This window comes from Lolium rigidum, chromosome 4, assembly GCF_022539505.1.
Source record: "Lolium rigidum isolate FL_2022 chromosome 4, APGP_CSIRO_Lrig_0.1, whole genome shotgun sequence".
Lineage (NCBI taxonomy): Eukaryota > Viridiplantae > Streptophyta > Magnoliopsida > Poales > Poaceae > Lolium > Lolium rigidum.
In genome coordinates this window covers 211,004,716-211,027,119 of record NC_061511.1, presented here as the reverse complement: position 1 = coordinate 211,027,119, position 22,404 = coordinate 211,004,716, and the positions used below count along the sequence as shown (strand labels likewise).

The window sequence follows — 22,404 nt, the reverse complement described above, 5'->3', positions numbered from 1 at the left end:
TGAAATTGAGTTGTGATCTCACTTTGCTCTTTTTGTTCCCTTTTCCCATTATATGTACTCTCGCAATTTTACTTCTGCTAGCCTTGATCGCTTTAGATTATAAACGATTCTTATCACATACTACAATTCCATCGCGTGATTTTGGCACATATATATGCACACTTACGGTTCACCTTTAATAGCACCTTGTCTGGCTTTGCATTCTTTATCGTATGTACTCTCTCTATTTTACTACTACCAATATAGATTAAGAAGCCTCGAGTACACAATTTGATCACCTATGTCTGTTGTGAAACCGTGTGTAGGAGGAACTACAATTCGTCACTGACAGGAATCGAACTCCGATTGTTAGGGTGCGCCACTGCGACCCCAACCACTGGGCTAAGCCCACGTCACCTATGTCTGTTATAACATGTTTCTTTATCCCAGCAAAGTGCTAGGAACGAGAGGCGTCCATTATAAAACCAATCTAGGGTTCTGTCTCCGTCGCCGGTGACACCATTGGTCCGCTCCTTTTCCGGTGGCGAAATTGTGTAAATTAAAACATGTTTGTTTAGCCAAAATTTTCAGGCTAGCGCGAAGACTTTGTCTTCATGTGATAGATGTGGGTGTGTCTTAACTCTTAATCGGTTTGAAGTTGGGTTGTAAATTAAAACAGGACAAAATTTTGGGAAATTACATATATGCAAATCGTCTCTAAATTGTAATCCCTCATGTGTTTTGCGCTAAATAATTCGGGCACAGCAAACACCATCTCTTGGCCACCCACAAACAAAATTATTCCAGACAAAACATGTCAACTATAGAATCCTAACTAAAAAGAACCTTAAGAAGAAAGGGTGGAAGAAAGTGGAACTGTGTGAGTTTTGTGATGATCACGAAACTGTGGAACACCTGTTCTTCTTGTGCCCTCTAGCGAAATATATTTGGAACGTGGTTAGTGTTTCTTTGGGGATTAGTAAGATACCTGAATGCTTTGTTGATCTATATAGAGATTGGTTCAACATGTATTCGGGCCGAGATAGGAAGGCTGTAATTGTAGGTTCCGTGGCGGTTGTATGGACTATTTGGACAACAAGAAGCAAATCTTGTTTTCAAAAAATTCGACCTAGAGACCCCACAAGTGTTATTACTCTTGTTTGTCATTTCATTAACACTTGGTCGAAATTGCGGAAAAACGGGCTGCAAAAGTTACTGCTACAGGGGGCTAGAAAGATGGCGCATGTGGCACAGGAAGTATTCAGGCAGAATCACGGATGGAATCCTGTGAGGAGGAGGATTACCACCTAGTCTTGGTTTACTTCCTGAAGCTGCAACATCATCGTCGTCTTTTTGTCTTAGCTATCTTTCTCTGTAGTGGTGTGTATCCTGAAAACCTGTAATTTGGTTCAAGTACCTAGCCTCTGGTTTTGTTGCTTGGATGGATAGGCTTCCATTCTAGCCTCTTTTTCGTTTCAGTTTGTTTGAATAGATAGCAGTTTTTTGTCCTAGTTTTTCTTTTTGAAGTTAGTTCCTTGAACCATGTAAAATGTTCTGAGTGACTCTCAGTTTCTATTGAAACTGGGGATCCCATGTGGGGTTCCTTTTCTCGAAAAAATAACATGTCAACAAAGAAAAAAGAGGCTAGTATATAACCGGGGCAAAACATTGCCATCATAATGTAGTAAGTAAAACAAGGGGAAAATCTATCTATGGCTACCATTACCACCGATGATCCTTGACTAATCTCGGGACCGCAGACTCACTCCCATGACGATCCACCCACCGGCGCAAAACACGACACCAAAAGCCTTGAGGACCTCGTCGAGTCGTTTTAAGTTTTGATTGGACTTCCAGGTGGGGTCGCCGGGCCTGGGCTCGATGTGTCCGGCGAGGCGCTGGAACAGCTTCTTGTCCCGGACCGTCCCGTACTTGCCGCGCGCCTCGGTCATCAGATCGTAGAGCTCCTCCTTGCTCTTGTCGATCCGCTTCATCAGGACGCTCTCGCTATCGGCGGTGGTGGTGGTGGGAGGGTGGTGAGCCTCGGTGTGGGCGAACCGTGGAAGGCCCCGGCGTTGCCCCAGCTGCTCGACCGCCGGCGAGTGCACCGCCTGCCGCAGCGCGCCGCCGCAGCCCAGCCTTCTCGCCGCGTGTCCGAGCGCCGCCGCAGCCATTGCTGACTCTGATTGTCGCCTCTCGTCTGCGCACTGCCTTGTGTTCTTTGTTGCTACGGTTTTGGAACGCGGGCTCGTACTTGCATATATGAGAGGCCACCGTGTTCTCCGAGTCGATCACGACGAGCCACTACCTACTTCGTTTCCGGCTCCAACTCTTTCGTCCTTTCACGCGAGTTAGAGCATCCCCACTTGTTTGGGCTCCCCACGTCCGAAATCCGGCGAAATTTTCGTCCGGATTGGAGGAAGATTTGGCGTGGGGAGGCCCATTTTCCCAGCCGCGAGCCCAGGATGGATGCAACGTAATCATGGAAAAAAATAGCGCGCTATTTCGACGCTAATAGCACGCTATAGCGTTTCTGGACATGCCATGCTACATCATTTCGGCGCTATAGCGTGCTATAACGCGCTATTAGCGCGCTATAGCACGCTAATAGCGTATTTTTCGGGCGACGCTATTTTGTTATAGCGCGCTATTTTTTTCCTTGTACGTAATACGACGAATTCAGACAAAATAGGCGAATTCGTTCAAACATAAGCGAAATTTAATGATATTTAACATATAGAGGCGAGTACGTACATAAATAGCCCGAATTCGTACATATATTTGAATTCGGCGATTGGCAAACTAATACTAAAACTAAAAGAGGCCTCCTACATGCCGAAATGGCGGTAGAAGGTCGTGTAGTCGCCGCCGTCGTCGTCGTCGCTGGAGCCGGCGTCGTCCTCGGGCGGCGGCGCCTCGTACCAGCGGCTCGTGCCCTGGCCAGCATCGCCGGCGCGTGGAGGCGACGGCCGGTAGATGTCGTCGTCCGCGAGGACGGCGGTGCGGCGGCGTTCCGCGATGTTGATCACCTCCCTGGGCGCGGCGTTCCGCGAGGACGGCGGTGCGGCGGCGCGGGCGGCGAGTTGTCGCGCGGCGGCCAGATCCAACATCCGCCGCTGTTGCTCCGCCTCCTGCGCTCCCGGGCCGCGCCCGGACCACTCCGAGCGCGGCGTCGATGGGGAGGTTGTTGTCGGCGGGCACCAGGTCCTTCAGCGACATGGCGATCGCCTCCGCCACCGCGGCGTCCTCCGCGCGCTTCGCCTCCTCCTCGGCGAGCTGGTTGGCGGCGGCCGCGGCGGCCTCATTCTTCGCCGTCTTCCTCTTCCGCCGCGTTGCGGCGAGGAGGGCTGGTCGCGGATGACGAGCGCGCCGCTGCTGCGCCCTCTGGTCGGCGGTGGAGACGTCGGCTCCTTCTTCACGGTGGCCGGAGACGGCCACTCCTTCTTGACGGTGGCCGGCGTCGACCCGCCGGACCTAGACGCCGATCTCGAGCCCGACGACAAAGAGGACGGCGCCATCCTCCTCGGTATCCAGGAACTACCGTGCCGGCGCGACACGGTAGCCGCCACCGGCGGCGGCATCCCTGGGACAGGGAGTTCCTGTCCTCGATGTGCGCGAGCACATTCTCGAGGTGCGGTTGGGCGCGCTCCACCATCGGCGGCGGCCGGCGGCGTTGTTCCTTGCCGGAGGAGGAGGAGGGCCGTCGTAAGCGGCGAGTTCGCGTTCGTACCTTCGCCGGAAGAACGCGATCCACGCTTCGTGGTTGTCGGGGAAGAAGCGCGGATCCGCGCGCTGCTCGTCACTGAGAGTGACGAGCACCTCCTCGATCGCCGCTTCGAGTGCGCCGCCACCCGTTGGCGGCGGCGGGATCGGCACGCCGCCTGCGCTCAGCCTCCAGCCTCCCGGCGCGCGGAAGTCCGGCGGCGCAGGGTAGCCCGCCGCGTGCAGGAGTCGCCCCTCCCATTGGTGGAGAGAGCGGCGGCCGAAGCCATTGTTGGCCGCACCGTCGTTCGCCATTGCTGGTTCCTTCGAGTTCGGGGATGATTTGGGGGAAGACGAGCGAGGAGGTGAATGCGGGGCAGCCGGGGTAGTTCAGCGATAAATAGCGGTAGGCGCGCATGAAACCGAGGCGACGGCATTAACTCGCCGCGTGGAAGCTACGCGCCCGGCGAATGCTGACCGGCGGCAGGCTTTTACAGCGCGCGGAAGACGATGCGATGAGGACGACGATCGGTGTCTCTCGCCGACAAGTTGGGGCCACCGGACGCGCGGTAACGTTTCGCGCGCTTGCGTTTCGTCCGGAGTCCCCGAGCGCCCCGGGGGGCCGGGGGTGGCGTGGGCTCGCCGGATGGATGAAGGGCCAAATCCGGACGAAAACGAGGAACTGGGGGCGCGACTGGGACGAATTACGCCGTCCGGATGGAAAAAACGCTCGCCGGGAGCCTCGACGGGGGCACGAGTGGAGATGCTCTTAGGCAACAAGCGCCAAGCAAGCAAGCCAGGAGTATTCAGTTCAGCAGCGACGAACGCAACGATTTTACCGGCAACGGTACCTACCGGTGCTGCCGCCAACTCCCTGCTTTAAGATTGGTGAGTCTTTTAATATTTATCTAATATAAAACTAATAATTGAAACACAAGTGAAACTTTTACGAAACTAAAGTGATACATAAAAACATTGTTACAAAAAGTGAAACTAATGTCATCACTGCTGATGTTACTTTGGTTTGTTTCTAAAAAAAGTATTCGTGTTTCAGTTTTATTTCAATTATGTTTCAGATTTATTTCATAATTTTGTGAAAGAATTGGTCGCCACACAGGTGATATCACTAATGTCACTTCCGTAGGCTAGGTGAAGTTCCCTTAAAAATGAAATTTTCGCGACATATACGCAGTTGTTGCCCTCAGTTAGAGGCTGTTTGGTTTGTGTCCTGCTCGCCACGCCAAATCAGGGCACGGCAAATATTGACAAAGGATTCACCCGCCCCAGTTTCGCCGAATCGGGGCACGCCAAAAAATTAGGGAAGGATTTGCCGGCCTCAGTTTCACCCGCGTGGGCGCACAAACAAGAGTAGGGACCAGAATTTTTGACGTGGCTGAGATAGGATGACTTCAAACCAAATACTAGCTCATGATACTAATCAACTCCGAAATTTTGGTATGGCAACCGATAGCCACAATCCAAATAGCCCCTTACTACTCTAGCAACCAGGAACTCCAAAAGTGCCTTTGGCTCCCGAGCTGAGTGACCCCTTCATTCTAAAGAATACAAAAGATCATACTCCTATATAGAAGTTCCAAAAAATCTTTAAAAAATGGACATAGTCAGTGGTGTATTCTACAAGCATGCAAAGTACCAATACGAAACTCTTTATATGGGCACAGATCAACAGTTTTATCATTTTTATGTAGCTCAAAATATGGAGTATTTGAAATTGATATTTTGCACCCGTTGGCTAATCCAGATTTTTTTCATTTTTTTTTTGAAACTCGTAAATATTATATTTGATATTGTTTTAACCGGATCAGTAGAGCTGGGGAGCCAAAAATCTCCACTCCGAGGAACTGATGAACTCCTCCATGCATGAAGTGACAACTCTTATCTTCATTCATCATCGTAGATGTGTATAAGTTGGATGTAACCAAAATGGAATATTACAAAGGCTAACGAAGTGTGCAGCTATCCTGCGCCACAGCGACAGAAAAACCTGTACCAACCTCTCTTTCTTTGCATGCTGCATTACGTATACAAAAACCCCATTCCAGGAAAAAGAACACGAAAAAGGACGCACACCATTCCGTCAAACACGAAACCGGCGTGGGTAAGGTCCAAGGGGGGAAGGGACCAATCCTCGCAACGCGAGTTGTTAGCTAGCTACTCGTATTCACACTGCACAAAACTAAGCTATCGATAACAGCAGCGCTATTGATATCGCCTTATTTACAGTGAAACATATCGGCGCTCCAGGAGACTCGATCTGTCGCAAAGAAATCATTCCAGGGTGGCGAACTCATGTTTGTCTTCGTGCCACTTCCTCACGGTGTCGTCCAGCTCCGGAAATGCAGCGAGGACAAGGAGCTCTAGGAGTTCAAATGTTAGCTGCTTCAGACAAACTTGGGACTGCAGGGAAAAACCAAATTGTATATATCAGTTAACGATCATACAGTTGCTCATTCTAATGTTTCATCTATCTTCATGTTTCTTTCCTACAGTAGAATTTACAGCATATAAGCATATGACTATGAACATGGATGTTTTAGGACTGTATGACTACAAACTTAAATCTACTGGTCTTAAACAGGTCAACACTGGTTAAGTTGATTGATCAAGGGCCGTATGAGTTTGTGTCAAACATGCTGATATGCTGACTTCATAAAATAACAATACTGAGAATTATGAGGACGATGAATGGGAAAATGAGATGGCTTATACGTCAGCTGCATACGCAATGACTGATAAAAGGGGAAACGCTAGGAACTTTCATGCTAATAGAACTGACAATGTGCAGTGTTGAATAAAATGGTAAATCTGCATTCTGTATGCACTGAATCCCCAAAGATTTTTTTACCTGAAGAAAGAAGTAGATATCCTGAGCACATCTTTCGTACTCCTTTCGACCAACCAGACTCACTAGCGCAGATGGTGCTTTATCTGTGCAGATAAAAACAGTGAACAATCAGTGCTAACAGAAGAACTCTAAAGAACATAGCAACTACAAATCACAGAGGTGACGAGTCTGATAGCCAAGGTTCGGGAATGCGAAAAAAAGCGGTCGCTTAAGCGCGATGAAGCATGAAGCGGAGGGGTACCGCATCGATTAGGGCCAAAGCGGCTAATTAAGCGCTAGGCGCGATTAATCATTACGCTTTTTTAAAAATCATGATTAGGCACGCAAGAGCATTGAAAAAGCAATCCCAAAGCGTTATGTGCGGTAACTTTTGGGCCCATGGGAAATTGTCGGGACACGGTAACTTTTGGCGCGAGCGCGGAGTTTAGCGCGCCCAATCTTGTGATATTCCTTTTTCCTAGTATGATTTCTGAATTCTGATCGGTGATACACCTACTTCTGAATTTATGTTGTGAACTTGTTGTGTATTGATCTGATTTCCGAATTCTGAATTCTTTGATATACCTAATATGATATGATTCCTGAATTCTGAATTGTTATGCTGGACTAAAAGTCTAAAACTGAAAGTACGAACAATTGATCTCTGATTGTATGATACGATCTACTGTGTACTGATCTGATTCGGTAAGCTATCTTTATTCCACTGTTCTGTTCAAATAATACTTGTTCTTTGGCCTGAAGTTCCTGATTTTCGCTAGTTTTTGGTCCTGCCGTTGACTAAGTCAAGAACGCTTTAGCACCGCTTAAGCACGCACTAAATGCATAAGCTCTAAGTGGAAGGCCACCGCACCGATTACGCTTTCCGCTTTCCTGAACCTTGCTGATAGCATTATATCATTATGTCTCTAGAGACATTGAGAAATATAAGAGGATAGCAGGTAGCAAAAAGAGCCAGGGGCGCGCCCCTGTTTCTCTAATTAGCAACGATAGCATGTACCAAGTTTACCTATTATCAGTTCACGGACAAAATCTGCACGATGTGCAGCTTCTAATCGTTGTTCTTCAGTCAGATAGTTTGTTTTCCCATCATTCTGGGCACCAGGAGAAGGTTCAGCTGGTTTTCTGCTGGGATGCTTTGTCATGAAAATTCCATCTGGCCAGAGTATCTGCAGAGTTAAAACAGGGAAGCATACAGCCTAAATTAGGGGCAGAATCAAGAGACGATGAGAAGAATTTGTCTAATTGGCTAACTGAATTAAACAACTCCTTCTACATTGTTGGATGTTGACACCTGCTTTTTCTAGGTCTGCAACCATAGACTTACCTGTTCAACACGCTTGACTGCAAAAGCAATTATCCTCCCCTTTCTCAGTAATTGAATTTTCTCAACAAGCCAGTCATCAAATGTGTCTCCCATTCCTAATTGCAGTATTTGCTTTGCTACCCAAAATGCTTGTCGTCTACAAAAACAAAAACAAATAGGTTACTGGAGATCATTCATACCTGGGTTCATTATACAGAAGTGCAAAAACCAAGGTTACAGATACAGATGCTAAATATTAGTCGTAATCAAGGGTCTAGAATTAACTCACCTGATCCAGCCTCCATCTTGGAGCTGAAAAATCACATCAACCAGGTGAAATATGGGGGCACTAACATTTGGAGCCATCCACTGCATTAAAGTACGAACAAAATTGTCAGCCATGCAGCTGCTGCACAACATACAATTAAAGTAAAAGAAGACCAAATCGAAAAAATGGTTTCAAAAACACGAAATATAGATTGAGCAGTGATGAATTGATGGTAAGAGTTGTAGAAACAATCAGAACGTACTTCATTAGGAGTCACTGAGTATCCATCAGATTCCAAAGTTTGAGATGTATAATCAGTTTGACTTGCCAGCATTTTCTTATGATCTCCTGAATTTATCGAAAACGAGTAATCGTTTTGTTCAGGATCACTTCCAGAGTGGTCTTGATACATATCTGCACTTGCGTTGCTAACACTAGTTTCTAAATTCTGATCTGTACTTCCTTTCCTCAGTCTCAAACCATCAAAAGCAGCAAAATCCTTATCCTTTTGCAAGTTATCATTTTGATATCCACTTACAGATTGTCTTGTAGAGGACAAATTTCCATTCAAAGCTTTGGGAGAATTCAATGGTTTTGCACCCTTCTCATTAGATCTTACATCTAAATTGACTGCATGAAATCAGGATGTGGGTATTAACCTGTGCACAAAGAATTTAGAAAGAGAAACTAGCTAAATCAATGAAAGGAGATTGCTCACCTGACAGTGCCTGGATAACAGAGAGAGAATCTGAGAATATGTATGTCTGCAACATGGATATTTTTTTCTCTGTTATACACAGCACTTTGAAAAAGGTTGGTCATGGTATGGTTTAGAAGACACTAACCTGTGAATCAACACTTAGAAAATCCCAGACTTCAATACAGCTTGAAACAGTGGGGATCTGAAGAAGATTCTGTAGAATTAACAGGCAGAGTTACTATATATTCAGAATTTAACAGAACTTCAGGAGCAGATAACAGAGCACTATGTAAATCTAACATGACAAAAGATAAGATGTCGATTTCAAGGTTACAGACCACATAGAAATTACAGAGAAAAAAAAAAAGCTGACTGATGTTATAAGACCAGAAAGGAGCATAGCTCAATGTATCAATGAGGCAGTGCATGTATTCAACATTCATGCTTGCAGACATGATTTGCACTGTTTTAGTCTGATACTTAACTAAGACTCAAACTAAGTACATTCCAAGAGATTGTTTCTTGATTAGACATCTCAATGCCAATACTCAAACTTACGGGAAAGTGATAACTAAAGAAAGTATCTTCAAATAGCACAAAGAAATAAACCTTTAGATATATGTCAAGCAACTTGCATCTCTCTCGAACAACAGGAACCTCTAACCCTGATGAGAGGAAATGCTTCGGAGGCAAGTGAAGACTGTACTGAGGATATTCTTTCAGACGCCGATGCAGCTCTTCAAAATGACGAAACCTGATTAAAGTACACAGCAAACCAGAGGAAGAATTAGAAAGCAATAACACAGTTGAATAATCATTCATATGCATATCATCTGTTTTTCTTTTCTTTCGAGGTATAGGCATCATAGCTGCTTTGAGCTTGTGGCTGAAATAATCAAGTGAAGAAATATAGCATAATCACCTCCTCTTGATGGACCAACTATTACCGTTGGCATCAGTTACTGAAACAGAATATACAGCAAACATGCCAGACCCACTTTTGACAATGCTGGCTCCTACCACCTGAATAAGGAAATCTAATAAAGATATGTACCACCAGTAGTTACAAGGATCAAAGAATGTTTAACAGATAATGTGTTACCTCACATCTTAACTTTAAATATGAGTCTTCCAACACGTTGGTGCTAGAATAATTAGATGAAAAAGAAGAGCCACTTGATGGCAATGACAAAGATGAAGCATTGGCACCACTAAGCATCCTAGTGATACTTTCCACCTCAGTATCATCATACGGTCCATCCACCCTTGAATCATTTGCTGATGTATTTAGTATGCCAAAATCACCAGCAGCCAAGAAAGATCTATCAGCCTCTTGCCATAAGGGAGTCTTTTGAGCAACTGTCCTCGACCTTTTCCTTCCTGATGAAGTTCTCGCCATTTTCAACTTTCCCACATGACTTCGATTTGTTCTTGCTTTATGGAAATTAGACAATTCAAGTGGATGATGTATATGAGACGAGGTCCCATTTCCTTTACTCTTGCTATCCCAAACTCTGGTTACAGGAGAGTCTAAGCCAGTCACATTGTTATTTTCGTCCTCCTCGGTGCCATATGAACTCTCACTGTCCACAGCAAAATCTTCTTGGCTGGCATGCTCTGCCATTTCTGCTGATAAACTTTTTGGCAGGTGATTTGTGCCATTTGAATATGCAGGAGTAGCTGAGGTTTTTATGGGATGATGCTCCTCAGAAGACGATGTTGTTTGCCTTTGTGGAACGGTAGGATGATGACGAATAGACGACCCCTGCATTGAAGAAGTGCTCACCAAAGAAGATCTAACAGGTGCTCTGGTAACATGGTTTGCATTTTCTAATTTGTAATTCTTCCCTTTAGTCCACATATTCTCAAGGTGCTCAGGTGCTACAGCTCGATTTTTTCGGTGGGAGCTGAAATCCAATGTTTGCGCTGACTGTCCTTCGTAACTCTCTGCAGTTATCCTGCCACGAGTTTGGGGATGTACAGAAATGCCAGTATCTGGATAGATGTGGGAACTGGAAGGTAAACTGCCTGACTCAAGCGGATGTGAATCATTGATTATACAAGAATTAGGGGATTTTGGTTTGACACTCGATGTACTTTTAGTTTTACTGAGTTGCATATCTGAAGCTGTCTTGGACTGACCCTGACTAAATCTCACAAGTTCTACCCCAGGACTCGAGTGATCTGCCAGTGCAGACAGTTCATCCACAGATGGCATAGGAGGTTCCCTTTGCTTTAGCGTCCCAACATTCTCCAATCCAGCAACTCCTTTATCAGCCTTATTAGCACGAGAAAGAACCAAAGCCTCAATCCTTTCATTTATAAACCTGCAAATTTTACATCTCAATATGATGGCACTAGAAAATACTAATGCGCTAGTCCAGGTGTATGTTACTACCTTGGATTTGCTAAGTTAATGACAGGCCTCAAAACTGCGCATGCAAGAAGTTCTCGTGCAGTACAGTGGAAGAACGAGCACTGTAGATTCTCAGGATTTACTGTGATTGAGATCAAACCATCAGCAAGACTTTGTAAGACCTGGGAATGAAAATAAACATATTGTATGCATCAGATGATCAGATAAACTTTGATGCTTAAGCAGATACAAAGTCATGAAATCAACATGATTACCAAGATGCTCAACTCACGAACAATCATACGAAATGTTAAATTGACACATGAAGTATGAGGCAGTGTGTGTTGTCAAACTTATGGATAGGAACAAAAGGTAAGTGATATGCCATGTCTCACAGACAGTTTATGCAGGAAAACATTACAACTTATTGCGCTAGAAAACAAAAGGTATCGTTCGAATATGCATGCTTAAATATGTGTTGACCTAACACTACAACTAGAAGCACCCAATTCATCCCAAGGATAGATCCAACATGGTACAAATACAATACAGGTGCATATGTAGCACATGAACCTTATGATGCACTGAAAAGTAAGAAGAGGAGGAGAGAGGGAGGGAATAATCCTAATTCCAGACACAACTTTTCATCAAGGGATTGACCTAATTTTGGATGTTTGGCGACTGAACATCTTACTATAAGCAATAAACGAAAACCCCGACATCAATAAAGTCTTACCTTGTATTCAGCACTGGCTGAAAATAAAGCCGGATGCAACTTGCTTTGAGCTATAAGGGCAAGTTTCAGTTCAGCGTCACGACGCTCTGTCGGGAGGTTAACAAACTTCTCTTTTCCAATCTTAGCTTCACAGGATTGATAAAGCTCCAAATTATGGCATATGAGATCGACCAGATCCCTGCATAAGGTACAGAAGGTCTTGCTAAGGCACCCAATGTTCTAAGAAGATACATTGTTCAGTTATTTCATCAGATAGAAAAAGCTTTCTAACCTGGTTAGCAGAGTGATAAGGTTAATGTTTCTTGCCCGACTAGAAATCTCTCCGAGGACAGAATTAACTATACTGATGAGTTCCTCCGGTCCGTTCTTATCAGGTGTTACACGGGAGTACCAAAGATCTGTTACCCACTCTGTGATAAGATGCCTTGTGAACTGATCAAATGCTGCTTCAACTGGAGGCGAATTCACCTTGCTCCTCCAAACTGAATTTCCACTCTTCTGAGCAAGGGAAGGTTTGCTTAACTCGGTACTTTTCGTTTTGGCAAGCGGTCGACTGGCATCATGATCTGTAGTAGCCGTGCTCTTTCTACGGAAGTCGTAGTCAAGTGACATGTAGCGAAATAAAACTATCAAAGCTATGGAAAATGGGAAGTTGATCCAGACTGAAGAGCTTGTCACTGCAATGGAGAAAACCAGTCATTTAGCACAACCATAAGCAAGCAACAGTGTTTTAATAGAATTCAAACAAGTACGGATGTTGCCTGCGATTACAATCTAAATATGACTCGGCGTATAGCCATTTTCGGCAATTTTAACCAAAGCAATATGAAATTGCTGGCCATACGTACGCGAATTCACCATCGAACTTACACGTGTAGCTCGTACAGTCCTTCTCTTTAGACACTCTACCGTAAGATTCAGCTATAGCAGTTCGACCAACAACTGATATGACCCGTGTCTACAATTTCGCTACGAATCCCATTCACCATGAGATAGCAGTAAAATTTCAGATGCCCTGAGGAATTCACCAATCGTCTAAACTGGAAACAACCTGCCTGCCCAGAGCTAAGTCGAGTCTACAACTGCCCAATGCAAAAAAAATTACAGCACCAACGTAACAAACTAGCATCGCTACTCTACAGATGCGCATAAAACGATGCCCAGATCAGCGTCCCGTATCAGGATTCAGCAGTAACCACCAGCTAGCATAAAACCTAGTCACGGCACTAACGACGACCAAAACCGACGCGTGGACCGAAATTAGCTGCAATTACCGGCCCGGAGATCGAGCCTGCGGGCGGGCGGGCGGGCGAGTATCATCCTAGGGTTTGGGAGAGCGACTCACGGGACATGAGGAAGGCGAGGCCGAAGGCGAAGACGAGGAGCAGCACGGCCCGCTTCTTCCCCTCCTCCACGAGGTCGCGGGCCGTGAGCGCCCTCCTGGGCGGAGCGGCGGCCGGCGTCGGCATCCTCCTCCGCCGAGGCGCGGGCGAGGGAGACGGGGGCGGTGGCGCGCCGGCGGCCGGAGTTTCTGTGTTTGGGAAGGGGGGACGGCCGGTCTAGTGGGTGGTGGCCTTTTCTGGGCGACTGAATTTGTTTTTTTTGTGTTTTGTTTTTTTGTTGAGGTGTTTTTGTTTGAGCCAGGTCACTGCACGGTGGGACCCGTTTGGGGTGAGCTGGGCCAGCTGGCTATTTTCTGCCTTGTGTAAATTGACCAGGCTGTACCAGTTATTAAAAAATCTAAAATTAAGGAAAAATTGGTAATGCTATGCAGAAATCTGAATAAATTCGCCACGGGTTTATTTCTCATATTCATGCATAGTTTAAGGCTTGTTTGAGTATATTTTGATCGGACTCGAATAAATCTCTTTCGAATCTCTGAATTTGAATCGGAACCTCTCGTGATCTCGAACACAGCTAACGGCGCGGGCATGTCTCCCCGCATGCTTAGTGTGGTGGTACGCATTTTTTTAAATTCTAAAAAGCAATGCACAGCATAGATAATTTCCTTTTGCCATTCGTCTTAAAAATACAATATATGTATCATTGACAATTAGTGAATTTCATTCCTATGGATGCTATATGCCTATCATTGGTAGTTGTCGCCTATTAGCACCATAAATTCTTGCATCCGCCACCGACGAGAACCGCTCCGAAAGCGAGGGTGGAAGTGAACAGGTCTTGAAAAAAGACGTTTGGAGGGGTTTTGTCAGTGGAAGACAACAGAATGCAATATGTTCACGGGTTGTTGTTATGTGGAATTTCTCTATTGAATTTGTTTTTCTTTTAAACTATCGGAAACAATGTTGGAGCAAACATCCATGTGCACCATACAGTCCGGCTTTGGTCCATCTTTGTTTGTGAAAGCGACACGTGTAGGGTAGATTCGGCCCCAACTAGATTAAATGGCTCTTGAATGGGTCAGAAAGAGACTAGGAACGAACACAGACATGAGAGCAACGGGTGACATCGGAACCGCTAGTAACAAACTTTTTGTGTATGAAACGATCGACAGAGAAAACTGAACATTTTTGTTTCAGGTAGAGCAGAAGCTAAACCCTGTCTTCGGCGGCCGACGGTGGTGCCGACCCCGGCACGATCGAACCCCTGCACACCGGGCAGGTGCCGCTGCTCTTCATCCACGGCGCAATGCACTCTTGGTGGAACAGGTGCCGGCACGCCGGAACCTCGCCGCACGACGCGCCGTGCGCGAACGCCTCCAGGCATATCGGGCACTCCAGCTGCCTCTCCCCCGGCGACACGGCGCCGGAGTACGGGAAGTACCCAAGCTCCTTCCCCGCGACCGGCAGCGGCGCCGCCGTGTTCCGTTCTTCCTCTTGGCGCGACCAGCATAACCAGCACAAGTATACGAGGGGTAGCAGAGAAACCACCCCTACGGCCACCAAGCAAACGGCGAGTAGGTATACGAGTACTTCCGTCGGGTCCATCGTCGTCCCCCGGAGCTCTCTGCTTCCGTCTCGATCGGCTGTAGCTCGTGCGTTCAATGGGATTGCAGTACGTAGATTCAGCCGGGAGGACATATATGGAGATGCGAGTACGTACGCGTCGTCTCAAGTCTGATTGAACAAAAATGGAAGGCATATATGTGCTTGCCAAAGGCGACACAGACAGCTCGTCTATTTCAGGAATCTCACACGATACAGCCAGCCCGTGTACTTCTTGGGGTTCTCGGTCGACCGGGAAACCATCGCATCAACGGCGCACTCGGCCAAAACACAAAAATAAATCTTAGCTGAACTGATTAGGGAAGCAACAAAAATACCACCACCAATGATCACGTCCAAACTTGTAAAAAATATTCTCCAAGAACGACACCTTCAAAAAATTGAGTAGTGCATATCTAAGCATGGGTTTTTACCTAGAATTAGGTCGGAATGAACTTCAAACAATGCCAACGAGAAGGAAACGAATAGAGATCCATCATTGCCATGTACAACCAGTGAGGTTAAACCAGGGTTTTCCACCACGGGAATCGAGACTTAGCGTCCCAAGAACACCATCGTGAACGAATTCCCCCGTGTGGCCGCCCCCGCTTGCCAAGCCTGTAGCAAAACACCGATCATCCGAATTACAGTCTCCCCCACATCCAAAACCTCATCTCCCTCGTCACTTGAAATCTCAAACTCGAGAGGAGCCATCAAGATCTACTGGGCGCATCCATCTAGCTGCCCCATCAATGTAAGCAATCAGCACCATAGTAAACGCAGCTAAAAATGCACGATTATCAAATGTTCGTGCCAGGTACAACTAAGAAAGATGAACATAAATATATATTTCTGTTTAATAAAACTATAACATTATCAAGTTGACGTGTAATGTTTGTACATGCACATATATAATACTTCTATGTTAAAGTAATTATTTGCGGTTTTGTTAGTTCTCGGTCGAGAATTAGCTTAGTTCTTAGTCAATTTCTAAATCATAGGATTGCATGTGCCACCATGAGTTGCAACTGAGAGTTTTTCTAATTGGATAGTTCGTTTTAGTCATGACATGCAACATGGGTTGCAACTACACTTAACCTTTGGATTACTGCGTGATTCATACTACTATCGAGTTGCAATTGAGATTCCACTAATAGATTTGGAGTTGTATATCACGACCTACATGAGCCACTGCAGATCCAAAACTAAACCATGTCTTCCGCAGCTGACAGTGCTTCTTCCGACCCCGACGAGATATGAGATCTGCACAGCGGGCAGCTGACGGTGTTCTTGCTCCTCAACCACGTCTCGATGCACTCTTGATGGAACAAGTGCCGGCACGCCGGAACCTCGCTGCACGTCGCGCCGCGCACGAACGCCTCCAGGCAGATCGCGCACTCCGGCTGCCTCTCCCCCGCCGCCCTCGTGCCACCCTCCACGGCGGCGTAGTAGGGGAAGTGCCCCAGCTTCTTCTTCTTCACGACCGGCGCCACCGCCGCCGCTGTCAGCACCAAAACCTGCTCCCCCGGCATCCACTGTGCCGCGGCCGCAGCCGCCCAGATCCGAGCCCGCCGCAGCGCAACCCGCTCCCGTTGCGCGAATTCAGCCGTGTTCCGTTCTTCTGTTTTTCGGAGTAATTCTATGCAGCAGGATAGCATGCAGCAGGCGATGGACAGACCAAATACGAACAACGGAAGAAAACAAACGTATAGGAAAGCTTCCCACTCTTCCATCGTCGTCGCCGTCGTTCGTTAAGACGCAGCGGGATCGATCAGGGGAGATTTGGTTCTCGCGAGAAGATATCAGCTCCAACACAGCCGGCCGGTGCTCTGCTTCTGTATTCGGCTATAGCGCGTACGTACTGTATTATGAAACACAACAATGGTAGCAGACTCCGCATATTACCCCAATCCATATCTTAAGTAGCAGTCTTAACAATAATGATGCTATGCAACTTTGATGTCTTATAATTTTATAAAGACAAAATATTTTTTCAGTGGGAGGCAATATTTACATCGATAGCGAGACACATGTGATGACTTTCTAATCTAAGACCCATTGGATCATCAGTTTCTTGCACTTGGTATCTTGGAAGTGTTCATAAAGTTATGTGTGTATACGTAAATGTCTACCTCTATATTGTCTTTCGCAAAAAAAAAAAACCCTACTCATTCATATCCAATACAACACCTTATAGCTAGTATGCCCAAATAAAATTGAAGACAATGTGATTATAAAAAGGATATTAGAGTGGATCCATTTCAAAATAAGTGTCGCAACTTTGCCTAGTGGATGCATCTAGACGACTTTTAATATGTTGATATGACATTTATTTTTAGAAAGAGCAAATAATTTTTTTTTAAGGGATTTGCTAGAAATCAGGCGTCTGGTACTTAATAAGTTTAAGTTGAGCATTTGGAGATTCGCATTTTGTGCTTGTAGATTCGTGCTCTGACTTTTGGGCTGTTTATGTGTGTTTGTGTTGTTGTTGACCCGACGCATAAGCGGGGTGACTTGTTTTTTGCGGGCCTCGCGGAGTGGGATTGTGGAGTGGGCTGGTGGTGACGTTTCCTATCAAAGGTGTGTTTCTCTCTTCCATGAAACCGCTTACATCGCGCATTCTAATTGCGCGTGTGTTGCAAACGACATATTTTCAGTGGCATATGGGTTGCAACTGAGATTTTTTCGGTTACATGTGGGTTGCTGATATTTTTTTCCAATTGCATGAGCGTTGCAACTGAGATTTTTCCAGTTGGGCATATGTTGTAACTAAGAATTTTCACATACATGTGGGTTGCACCTGAGATTTTTCCAGTTACGTCTGCGTCGCAACTAAGAATTTACACTTACATGTGGGTTGCAGCTGATTTTTTTTTCCAATTGCATGAGCGTTGCAACTAAGATTTTCCAGTTGGGCATATGTTGCAACTAAGAATTTCCACATACATGTGGGTTGCAACTGAGATTTTATCCAGTTACGCATACATCGCAACTAAGAATTTCCACTTACATGTAGGTTGCAACTGAGTCTTTTCTAGTTACACGTAAATTGCTACTAAGATTTTTCTTATGTCTTAAATGGTTGCACAGATTATTTTTCTAGTAAAAAATGTGAACGCACAAAACTGAACGCCAAAACTAAAGTAGTACACGGCTTAATAAGCTACTTATGTCAAGTCTCAGGCGAATGATCTTTAGGCTCTCCCTTTTTAAAAGAGGCGTGCTTCGGTATCCCACTTCCCTGCCACTACTACCAAAGTTGAAAGGATAAGTTAGTCTACGAAAGGGTATTGAAAGATCCTAGCTATGCACATAGGACCAAAGTTTGCAAAGGAAAAGACACTAAAGCAAGAGTCTTTTAGAAATTCTTTTTAGGAGTACTTTTGGACACATTTTTGAAAGCCCACGTCTAAGGCCTTCGAAACAAGAACTAAATATTATGTGTGTTTGCCTGTCATGGTCGGCACGGCTTACACCCATTGTAGCAAACAAATAAGTAGGTCAACTAGAACAATAATGTAATACGCTTGTTACGATGAAGCTAAGAGCATCTCCAACAGATGTTGGAAAACAAATCAATAACAACTTCTTATATGGGACACACGAGGAAATAAGAAGTGGCTCCACCAGATACCTAAATAAGAAAAGAGAAAATTTGCATCAAAGAGGTGCGGTATCGCATAAAACCGCGCTGCCGCAGATGCCCGCCGTCCTAGCCACCGCCGCGCCGATTCGTGTCTTCGGCAGCTGAGAGTGGTACCGACCCCCGCATAATATAAACCCTGCACACAGGGCAGGTGCTGTTGGTATTCATCCACGGGTCAATGCACTCTCGATGGAACAGGTGCCGGCACGCCGGAACCTCGCCGCACGCCGCCCCGTGCACGAACGGCTCCAGACATATCGGGCACTCCAGCTGCCTCTCCCCCGACGCCTCCACGGCGCCGGAGTACGCGAAGTACCCCAGCTCCCCCTTCATTAGCCTCATCATGAGCTCCTCCAAATTCATGATCACCCGTTCCAGCAAGGCCGCGCTCCATTCTTCTCTTTCTCGGGCCTCTCGGCGTGCTTCTGTGCCGCAGCAGGATATGCACTGGGATATGAAATTGTACATCGTCCTCGTCGTCCTCCGTTGAGACACGCGCGGTCGAGCGGGATCGAGGGAGGGGGGGTTCCTTCTCCCGACAAGATATCAGCTCTTCTTCTAGCCCGTACGTTCGTTATGAAACCATGGGATCGATGAAGCAGGTTATATATGCATGCGTATCTTTAAAAAATGGAAGGTATAATATCCTTGCCAAAGGGACGCGCACAGTTCTTCTATTTTTGGAATCTCATACCATACTGCGGAACTGTACTACTTCTCGGTTTCTATAGGCCAACCTGTAAATTAATAACCTTCCGAACAAGGCTCAAGTTTCCATGGCACCGATCGACGTCGTGGTTGACTGGTTATGCTTATGCATTTTCCTTCAGCGGTTTCTAAATATAGCACCAAACCCCTTATTCATGTTTTCTCTCTCTTTTGTTATGGATGGATCAGTCGTGCGATTTTGAAAACTGAGTGTACAGATTCCACATAAATTCTGGAGGATTCTATTCCTTAAGAAAAAAAATCCCTAGAACTTGTTTTTTTAGGGAATGCATGATGGTGCTTTAATTTATTGAATAGAGAGTATACTTACGTCATTCAACACAAACGGTTTGATGAATCCCGGAGGATCACCGTCCCAAACGAAATGTTGTTGTGACATATAAGCATTCCTAGCTAATTGATGCGCTACTTGATTTGCATTCCTCTTTTTTTTTGAAACACTTGATTTGCATTCCTCAGACAATGTCGACTAACTTTGGTAAAACACTCTTCCATGATTGCGGAATATGGTTCGAACCTCGGCATACTGTTGCATGCTTGGATCAAATCCAAAGAATCAGACTCGATACACATGTTTGTCCTTCCCAGTTGCTCAAGGAACTCTACACCTCGTAGAAGAGCTAGAGCTTTAGTAGTCGTAGCACTAAGAATATTATCAAGGACACATGCCATGCCAGCGATTGCTTCTCCTCTATGGTTCCGCAGGAGTGCTCCTCTTGTATGATCTCAGTGTTGGTTTTGCCCATGTAACTTCTTTCTATTTAGACTTGGACTTCGCCATATTAAAATTTGTTGCAAGTGCATGGATTACGAAGGTTACACGGAGATGCCACATTTTCTCCTTTAACTAGTGAGTTGCAATGTGGAGCTGCAATTGAGATTCGATGACATCACCTAACTGATAACTCGGTTATCAGTCAACTGAGAACTAGTTAAACCCATTAATTTGTGTGTCTCTATTTATTTAGTTTTTAGTTAACTAGCTAATAGATTTGGAATGATATATTTGTTGTGATCAAACACTAATATCATATAAAGGTTTTGTACTAAATGCCGGTTTTAAAGAATCTACACTACTTAAAAAGGAGGAATATGTTCCTTATTCTGCCAATACGTCTCAAACCGTTCGTTGTCGCGCTTCGTCGCACGTTGTTGCGGACGAATGGGCCAAGCCCAAGGAATCCATTTCCTTGACTACATCGCCGGTTGCAGCGGTGCCAGACCCAGAGCTTCGCATCGTCGGGTGCAGTGACGTGGTTGAGGCCCGCGCAACAACGGCATCGATCCCCTCCACCGCGACCACAACAAATCCGGCATGGCGGAGGCCTGCGCAACCACGGTCTCGATCCCCTCAACCGCGACCGCAACAAATCCGGCATGGGGAGGAAGGGGTGCGCGCTGTAGTCGCTGGATTTGGGAAACCTCTCGACAACGCAACCCCGGCCTTCCCCCACACCCCTGAACCGATCCCTCGACTTGGCGTTGACTCGCATTTCGTCCGCCGCCGTCAGTCATCGCTCGCTCGCCCCAGCGGCCGGAGCTGGAGGTCCGCTACGTGTGCAAATCCACAACTTGGAGTGGCGCCGCTGGTCTTCCTGGCTCCGCTGCTCTCCCACCAACGGCTGCCCTCCCGGCAACTCTCCCATCCTGGCATGGCTCGACTTTCCCAGGTGCTAGCACTTACCTCATATCTCTAATCCCGTGGATGGCAGCAGCGGCGATGAACGAACAGGGGGCCTGCGAACTGATTGATTTCTGTAAGGCTGTTTTGTGTCCTTCATCTAGGAAAGATGCCAAAGAAATCATTTTTTGGCACCTTACAGTATGGAATTTTTCATGTTTGATTTGGTTGTGGTTGCACTTTTCCTTCCTGAATCACATGTCCTGGTTCAGATTATATGCAAACGGATTATACAGAGAGGTGTCGGGGAGTAGTTCCTGGTAATGTCCTACCCCAAATGATATATATAGTTTCTTGTTCAATTCAGACCATATTTTATTGCAAACCCTAATGCTATTGAAACTTTTGTCGATGTAGTCAGGACATGTTGCTTGATTGCTTAGAGCAATAATGACATTTATCAGTTAGGCTTGCACCTTGCTTACCTATGATACAATCCGTTCAACCAAAGTGCTATGTGACCCTGTTCTCAAATTTGGCATATTCTTTCCTCTGTTTCTTGGCAAAACTAATGGTGTCATGTGGCCATTGAAATGCAGGAAGCGCTGGTGATGTGCTGGACGATGACCCTGTTGGGGAGCTCAAGGTGTTTATCTACGATCTCCCCGGAAAGTACAACAAGAAGCTGCTGAAGAAAGACCCTAGGTGCCTGAACCACATGTTCGCCACGGAGATCTTCATGCACCGGTTCCTGCTGTCGAGCGCGGTGCGAACTTCCATCCTAGAGGAGGCTGATAGGTTCTACACGCCTGTGTACCCGACCTGTGATCTGACACCATCGGGTCTCCCGTTGCCATTCAAGTCTCTGTGAATGATGCGCAGCGCCAGCGAGCTGATCGCGATGAAATGGCGGGAGGGGCAGATCATTTCTTTGTCACACCACATGACTTTGGCGCTTGCTTCCATTATCAGGTACAGACACACACTGCAAATCCCTGTTGTTGCACACATTCTCTTATTCATTTAACTTAATAGTACTAGATGTAAAGCAATTGTTTAGTACTGAGCTTGAATAACTGGGGCATATCTGATTGCAGCAAAGAACATGGGGACAATGGGGCAGGAAGATGCTTCTCTCATTATTTATGCTTATGAATGGGCACCTCTGACTTAAGTACTTCAGTTTGCACATTTCCATCCTTCTGAATATTTGTTCCATGCTTATGAATGAACAAAAAATGACTGCCTCAAGTGTTCATGCACCTTTAGCTGTTATAAAAAAATGTTTCACCTTCATTGCGATGAGGGATAAATATTTTTTGTTACTTTAAAGTGCATTGAGAAGATAGAAGTACACTCTTATATACTCTCTCCATTCCTTTCTATAATGCCTATAGATTTTTGGCATTTATTTCAGAATATAAGGTTATAGTTTGACTCTTTTTCAATTACCTTCTCTACCGGTCAGCTCCCACACGACATGCGTGAAAAAAATCCATACAAAAAGGAAACAATTAATTGAGATTCCTAATGCATTATCCCAACGATTCCTT

The 22,404-nt window shown here is 45.8% G+C and overlaps 2 protein-coding genes across 2 annotated transcripts; one reads left to right on the top strand and one right to left on the bottom strand.

Annotated features, from left to right (window-relative positions):
- Nucleotides 1–5,683: 5,683 nt before the first annotated feature.
- LOC124706983 lies at nucleotides 5,684–13,379 on the bottom strand. The gene is made up of 15 exons (XM_047238647.1): nucleotides 13,256–13,379; nucleotides 12,182–12,587; nucleotides 11,911–12,088; nucleotides 11,217–11,356; nucleotides 9,921–11,145; nucleotides 9,741–9,841; nucleotides 9,428–9,572; nucleotides 8,964–9,032; nucleotides 8,837–8,882; nucleotides 8,381–8,748; nucleotides 8,140–8,219; nucleotides 7,872–8,007; nucleotides 7,554–7,713; nucleotides 6,548–6,630; nucleotides 5,684–6,099 (listed from the first exon to the last, which is right to left on the bottom strand). The coding sequence occupies exons 1-15, from the start codon at nucleotides 13,377–13,379 to the stop codon at nucleotides 5,971–5,973; spliced, it is 3,390 nt and encodes a 1,129-aa protein (XP_047094603.1). The 3' UTR covers nucleotides 5,684–5,970.
- A 7,135-nt stretch (nucleotides 13,380–20,514) lies between these two features.
- Nucleotides 20,515–21,756, top strand: LOC124649450 (probable glucuronosyltransferase Os01g0926700). Its single transcript, XM_047189082.1, has 3 exons — nucleotides 20,515–20,987; nucleotides 21,124–21,171; nucleotides 21,451–21,756. Exons 1-3 carry the CDS (start codon nucleotides 20,936–20,938, stop codon nucleotides 21,720–21,722), a joined length of 372 nt encoding a protein of 123 aa, XP_047045038.1. The 5' UTR covers nucleotides 20,515–20,935; the 3' UTR covers nucleotides 21,723–21,756.
- The last annotated feature ends 648 nt before the right edge of the window (nucleotides 21,757–22,404 follow it).